Consider the following 6,945-nt stretch of genomic DNA (forward strand, 5'->3'; position numbering starts at 1 on the left):
AGATTGGCTAACATGACAAAACAGGAAAATGATAAATGTTGGAGAAGATGTGGGAAAATTGGAACATTAATGCATTGTTGGTGGAATTGTGACGTGATACAACCATTTTGGAGAGCAATTTGCAACTATCCCAGAAGGCTATAAAAATGTGCATACCCTTTGACCCAGCAATGGCACTTCTAGGGCTGTATCCCCAAGAGATCATAAAAATGGGAAAAGGACCCACATGTACAAAAACATATATAACAGCTCTTTCTGTGGTGGCAAAGAATTGGAAATTGAGGAGATTCCCATCAATTGGGGAATGGCTGAACAAATTGTGGTATATGAATGTGATGGAATACTATTGTGCTGTAAGAAATGATGAGTAGGTGGGCTTCAGAGGAACCTGGGAAGACTTGTATGAACTGATGCTGAGTGAAGTGAGCAGAACCAAGAGAACATTGTACACAGTAACAGCCATGTTGTGTGATGACTAACTTTGATAGACTTAGCCTTTCTCAGCAATGCAAAGATCTAAGACATCTCCAAAGGTCTCATGACGGAAAATGCTATCCACATCCAGAGAAAGAACTATGGAGTTTGAATGCAGATTGAAGCATACTATTTGATATTTTTTTCTTCTGTTTTGTTGTTTCTTCTTTTTTGTGGTTCTTCCTATTGGTTCTAATCGTTTTTTACAACATGACTAATGTGAAAATGTTTATAGAAATGTATACGTAGAGCCTATATCAGATTGCACAGCTTCTTGGGAAGGGAGGCATGGAGAGAGGGGGAGAAAACTTAAAACTCAAAAGCTTATGGAAGTGATTGTTGAAAACTAAAACTAAATAAATTAATTAAAATAAAAAAATAAAATATAGGAATGGCAAAAAAAGCTATTTTAATGCAGCTGGACCACAATGCTAATCATGTTCAAATAAGTTCAACAAATGTTTCTTTCATGTATAAGACATTGCTTGGGATGCAAAATAGAATAGAAAGTAGTACATACAAATAATTATTTCAGATAAAAAAAAAGAAACCAGACCCTAGTTCTAGTGGTAGTAGGAAGCTGGGAGAGACTGAAGGGCTGCTTGATGGCTCATTATCTGTCCTAGGATTGCAGTGACTCCTTCTGCAGCCCTGAGACATCCCACCTGCGTCTTCTCTAGGATGAAGGTCTTCGTGCTAGTGCTGCTGGTTGCCCTGCTCTTCGTGGAACGAGGTGAGCTGACCCCTTGGGCTCATGTTTACTCAAATACTTTCCAGATCCATTGATTTTTCGGCTTGAAGTCAGAGGGTCTCTGTTGCCTGTCCTGGTGGACTTGTTTTGCTCAGACCTAGAGGGCAGAAGTAGGTGTCGCAGGAAGACCAGTTTCAGCTTAATATAGTAATATAAAACAATCCTTCTCCTAGAAGTGATCCAAAAGAGGAATGGAGCCTTAGAAAGCCAGGTGTGTCTTTATCACTGGAAGCTTTTAAGCAGAGGCTGGAAGACTATCAAAGAAGCTGTAGATTCCTACTGAGGTATGAATAGGACTAGCTATCTCCTCAAGCCTCTTCTAACTCAGATTCTGAGATTCTAAGATCGTCTGTGGTGTTATTTCTGAAAATGTAGGCTCTTTGAGGGCAGAGATGTTTCATTTTTATTTTTATTTTCCCCAGCACCTAATATAGTGCTCCTGTATGTAGTAGGCACCTAATGCATGTTTGTTAAATTTTGGATTGTCTACTATTTAAAAATTTTTTTCCTGAGGATTATTGTGAGGAACATACTTTTTAAAACCTGAAGTCATGTGGAAATGAGACTTTGTCACCATTATTTTTGCTGCATTGTTTAGGAAGGTCCCAATCTAATCCAATAAGCATTTATCAAGTACCTCCTATGTGCCAGACACTGTGGTCCCTTCTTGGGGAAAATCAACACTGTCTCTGCCTTCAAGGAGCCATCACTGTATAGGACAGATGCACCATGTAGATAACAGGTGCTTGGTAATTTGAGGATGAGGGTGAGAAGACTAGCAACTGGAGGAATCAAGGAAGGCTTCCCACAGGAAGCTGCTTAAGAACCAAGCCTTGAAAGAGTCTCAGGATTCTAAGCAGTTGTAGTGAGGAAGAAGGGCCCCCATAGGGGACAGCCTATTCGAAGGTATGGAGGTGGAATGTTGGGTAGAGAGGATCAGATCATTAGTAATCGAATTTTACAGGGACAGAGTTTGTGAAGGAAAGTAATGTGAAATTAAAGGCAGATAGGAGGCAGATTGTGATATCTAGGCCAACCTTCTCACATGACAGATTGTGAAACTGAAACCCAGAGAGAAAAAGTGATTTTTCCAGGATCACAGTCAGTGGAAGAATTGGCTCTTGAACCTAACTAAATTTCTTCATTCTCATCACCAACTTTCTGTTTTTTGAATTTTTCCCATTCTTTTCTTCAGACTATATGGATAAGGACACAGATTTGGGCCTTTAAGGCCCTCAGGAATGTGGGTTGGAGTCTTCATGAACTTTGAGGGAATAAAAATAGTAACCCAGAAAGGAAAAGGCACAGAGATGCCCCTCCATGAGATGAGTAACAACGTGGAGAGTCACAGGGTCAGGCAAGCTGCGTTCATGGGAAATTGGCCCCTGTCTTCTTAGTCTGAGAGAGCTTCTTGCAGGTAGGGGAGAGGATGGAGTGGTGGAGAGCTCCCAAACTGCTAAAAAAGAAGGGAGAGACAACTTATTGAGTCAAGGAATTTGTTCACACAGAAAAGAGGTAAACGATTCAAGGGGAGGAAAGGATAGGAATAAATGGACTTGAGACACCATCGTGCCTTGAGTATAAGAATTAGCAAAGCCCACATTTTAATCGTCAATCATGCAGGACGACATGACCAAGGCTTTAGAAATGAGCAGTCACTCAGTCAGTCAGCTAATATCTTTTATGTGTGAGGCACCATGCTAAGCCCTGGAGATACAAAAAAAGGCCAAAAGGATCTCAAGAAGCTCATGGTTTAATAGGGGAGACAACATGCAAACCAACTATGTTCAAATAAGATATAGATGAAGTAGACTGGAGACAATCTCAAAGCGAAAGCACTAGGAATAAGGAAGACCAGGAAAGGCTTCTTGGAAAAGATGAGTCTTCAGCAGAGACATGAATGAAGGGAGGAGGTGGAAATGAGGAGGAAGAGAGTTCTAGGCATGGGGGATAGCCCCTGAAAATTCCTGAAGGCAGGAGATGGAATGGAGTGTTTGAGGAATGGCAAGGAAGCCAAATGTTTTTGGATAAGAGTACATGAATAAGAGGGGGATAAAGTGTAAGAAGACTGGAAAGATAGGAAGAGGACAGGTTATGAGGGGCTTTGAATGCTTAAACAGATGATTTTATATTTGACCCTGGAAGTTAGGAGATGGTGGAGTTTGTTGAAATGGGATGACACGGCCAGACTTGCATGTTTGGGAAGGTCATTTTGACAGCTGAGTGGAGGATGGACCAGAGTGGGGAGAGACTTATGGCAGAGAGACCAATCAGCAGGCTATTGCAATAGTCTAGGTGTGAGGTGATGAGGGACCATGCCAGGGTGGTGGTAATGTTAGGGGACAGCAGAGTGGCTTCAGGAATCCAAAGTCCTAAACTTTCTCTCAAAATCACTCACAGTGTCACAAAATCTCAGAGTGGAAAGGGACCCCAGAGGTCATCTGTTCCAAACCCTACCTGTGTAGGAATTCCTCAATAACATGAAAATAGTCCTGCATCTTTTTTGTTGTAAAACTCCCAGTGATGGAGAACCCATTGCCCCCTGAGGAAGCCCATTCCATTTTAAGATAGCTCCAGTTGTTAGGTATTTTTTTTCCACTTCCACCTACTGCTTTTAGTTCTGCCCTCTGGGACCAAAAAGAATAAGTCCAATCCCTCTTCCCAGTGTCAGCTCTTCAAACATGTGAATCTATCACCAGTTCCTTCACCTGACCTTTCTCTAGTCCTTTCACTATGCTTCCTAGATGTTCTCCAGTTGGCCAAAATGGACAATCCTGTCTAAAATGTAACACCAAGGACTAAACATAACCCTCTAGATATGCTGTGAACATAGCAAAGGACAAAAAGTCATCACCAGACTTTTCTGGACATTGTATCCCTCTTGAGGTTTCCTAGGATAATGTTAATTCTTTTGGCTACAATATCACCTTGTTGAATGAACTTATAGCCCACTAAAACCTGGGAGTGCTTCCTTGAGGAGATTACAGAGAAGAGGGCATAAGTATCCAAGGGGAATGAGGGTGGGGTGGGAGAAGAGACCAGATTAAAATGTAATTGGGAAATAGTTAACAAAATAAATTAAAATGCAATAAATCATAGATAATATTAATTTGCAGTTTTCCAAGTCAATATGTGTCCTTCAGGGATACTTTTGTACTTTTAGATGGCCATTTTTATTTGAGTTTGACTCAGCTGGCATAGGGAAGGGGATTTTTCCTGTGATTTTGTTTTTCTTCCTTCTCTTTCCCTTGCAGCTCATGCTCTTATGTGTTTCACATGTAACATGAAAAAGAGCTCTGTTAATTGTATGAAGATTTCCTATTGTGCAATAGATGAAAATTACTGCCTTTCCGAAGTCATCTCATCAACTGTTGGTGAGTGATAACTCTAAGGGAGAGTCAGGTCTGTAGCCCACTACCCCTCTGGGTCCCTTCTCCTCTTGGCTTCTCTTTTGTGACCACTTTCTTTCTTTAGGAAGACAGCATCTCTGACTCCAAGGAGGTGCCAAGCTGTGCCACCTTGAGCAGGGATGTGTCATTCATATTCTCAGAGGTCCCATGGGATTCATGGCATATATTGGTTTGGTGGTAGGACCAAAGTTCAGTTTGTGAGTAGAGTTAGGGATCAGACTTGGGCTGAGGTTACAGAACTGTTGCATCTCAAAGTTGAAAGGGATGCAAGGAGATCATTTAGTCCCAGCCTTTACCACACCCCCAAAAATGGTTATCTATCCCTTGCTTGAAGACCCCCCAAAACGGAATCTCTGCTTTCCAGGGGCAGCCAGTTCCATTGTGAGACAAATTCTAATTGGTAGAAGGTTCTTATTAATAGAGAACCAAATTCAGCCTCCCTCCAACTTTCCTGTCCCTTCTTACTGCTCTTACTTCTGCCTTCTGGGAGCAGCAGCAGAAGTACATGTTGGGGGAAGCTAGGTAGCACAGTAGATAGAGCACTGGCTCTGGATTCAGGAGGACCTGAATTCAAATCTGGCCTCAGACACATAACACTTACTAGCTGTGTGACCCTGGGCAAGTCACTTAACCCCATTGCCTAGCCAAAAAAAAGAAAAAAAAGAAAAAAAAGAAGTATATGTGGAATCCAACTGAACTCAATTGGAATTCAATCCATTTGAACTCAATGGAATTCCACATAGCCTTTCTTTTTTTTAAGCTCTCTGTCTCTTTTTTTTTATTATGAGCTTATCAATCAGCCAACAAACATGAACATTTCAACAGGCAAAGAAAAACGTCTTTGAAACTACAAATTTATGTAACTTTACAAAGCATGTTAAATTTAACAGTAATAACATTGCTGTTTTTTGTTTGTGTCCCCTTCTGAGCTTTTTTCTTATGTTCCTACTCATTTAAAAGTATTTTATTGTTGCTGTTTGTGTGCATCTTTATCATGACCCACTCATTCCCTCCTTTCCCCCTCATCAGATGGACACCCTTTCTTATTACCAATAAGTGTGGTCAAGTGAAACAAATCAGTACATTGGCCATGTCTGAAAAAGAATCTTTCAAATCCCCTTCCTTACTGCTGGCTAAATGTTCCCACTTCCTTTGGCTGATCCTTATATGATGTGACCTGCAGTTCTTTCACCAGGCTGGTCATCTTTTTCTTTCTACACTTCAATTTGTTTATGTCTTTCTTGAAATATGATGCCCAAAACTCTACCTGTGTATTTGGAACCCAAGAATGTCAGGGCAGGGAAAGGTCTTAGAATATAAAACAATAGAGCTGGAAAGAACCTTAGAACATTGAATGTCAAAGCTGAGAAGAACATAAAATGTCAGAGCTGGAAGGGTATTCAGAACTAGAATATCAGGGCTAGGAGGGGTCTTAAAATATAGAATGTCAGAGTTGGGAGGGTCCTCAGAACCTAGAATATCAGGGCTAGGGGGAGCCTCAGAACATGGAATATCAATGCTGGGAGGAACCTTAGAACAGACAAATAGGTTAGCATGGAAACCTAATATAGACTGCTGATTCTTAGAGTGGCAAAGGACCTTAGGAATGTTCTAGTCCAATCTCCTCATTTTACAGAGATAGAGCTGAGGCCCAGAGAATGGGAGTCGCTTGCCCAAGGTTAACAGTAAGTTATTTATTTGTGTTTTTGTCTTTTTTTTTTAATACAGCACCCAAACAAAAGAACATCACCAAATCTTGTTCTTCCACCTGTCCGGGCAGTGGTTATACCTCTGGGGACTTCGTTGTAACCATTCAATGCTGCCAACACACCCTGTGTAATATATTCTCAAATGATGGTGGACTCCAGGGCAGCTCCTTGGTGCTGGGCCTGTCTGTGCTGTTCAGTTTGCTTTACACCCTGGTGAGGCCAGGTGCTTGACACTGCTCCCCTCAGCCTGCCCCAAGGTCCCAGGGGAAACCTCCTAGCTTATGAGTTGGGAAGGTCCTTTATCCTTCCCCTTAGCTCTTCCTTACCTTCCCAATACCTGTAGGAGATAATGGAATTCAGGTCCTGGACACTTCTTTTTTCTCTTCCCTTTTGTCTGTGGTTCTGCCTCTTGTTGAATCTTTATCACTTGGCCCACGCTCAAATGTCCCTAGTCCGCTGCCAGATCCCCTCATGGTGATGGAGAATAGTGTTGCAGGCTGAGGGAGATACTTTCTATCTGTGGGATCTCAGGCAAGTAAACTTAACTTCTCTAGGCCTCAGTTTCCTGGCCTGTAAAATAAGGGTCTTGGGCTAGATACTC

General features: G+C 41.7%; 1 protein-coding gene across 1 annotated transcript; it reads left to right on the plus strand.

Moving 5' to 3' along the window:
- Window positions 1-1,155: 1,155 nt before the first annotated feature.
- LOC114025426 (lymphocyte antigen 6E-like) lies at window positions 1,156-6,611 on the plus strand. Its single transcript, XM_027838874.1, has 3 exons — window positions 1,156-1,207; window positions 4,480-4,599; window positions 6,364-6,611. Exons 1-3 carry the CDS (start codon window positions 1,156-1,158, stop codon window positions 6,573-6,575), a joined length of 384 nt encoding a protein of 127 aa, XP_027694675.1. The 3' UTR covers window positions 6,576-6,611.
- The last annotated feature ends 334 nt before the right edge of the window (window positions 6,612-6,945 follow it).

This window comes from Vombatus ursinus, unplaced genomic scaffold, assembly GCF_900497805.2.
Source record: "Vombatus ursinus unplaced genomic scaffold, bare-nosed wombat genome assembly UNPS02004655.1, whole genome shotgun sequence".
Taxonomy (NCBI): domain Eukaryota; kingdom Metazoa; phylum Chordata; class Mammalia; order Diprotodontia; family Vombatidae; genus Vombatus; species Vombatus ursinus.

What these genes read in the sequence shown, in the direction of transcription:
- LOC114025426 (XM_027838874.1), top strand. Translation starts at nt 1,156, where the DNA reads ATGAAGGTCTTCGTGCTAGTGCTGCTGGTTGCCCTGCTCTTCGTGGAA. An exon ending in CCTGCTCTTCGTGGAACGAG is followed by an intron (nt 1,208 to 4,479) that starts GTGAGCTGACCC and finishes TTTCCCTTGCAG; the next exon opens with CTCATGCTCTTATGTGTTTC. An exon ending in AGTCATCTCATCAACTGTTG is followed by an intron (nt 4,600 to 6,363) that starts GTGAGTGATAAC and finishes TTTTTAATACAG; the next exon opens with CACCCAAACAAAAGAACATC.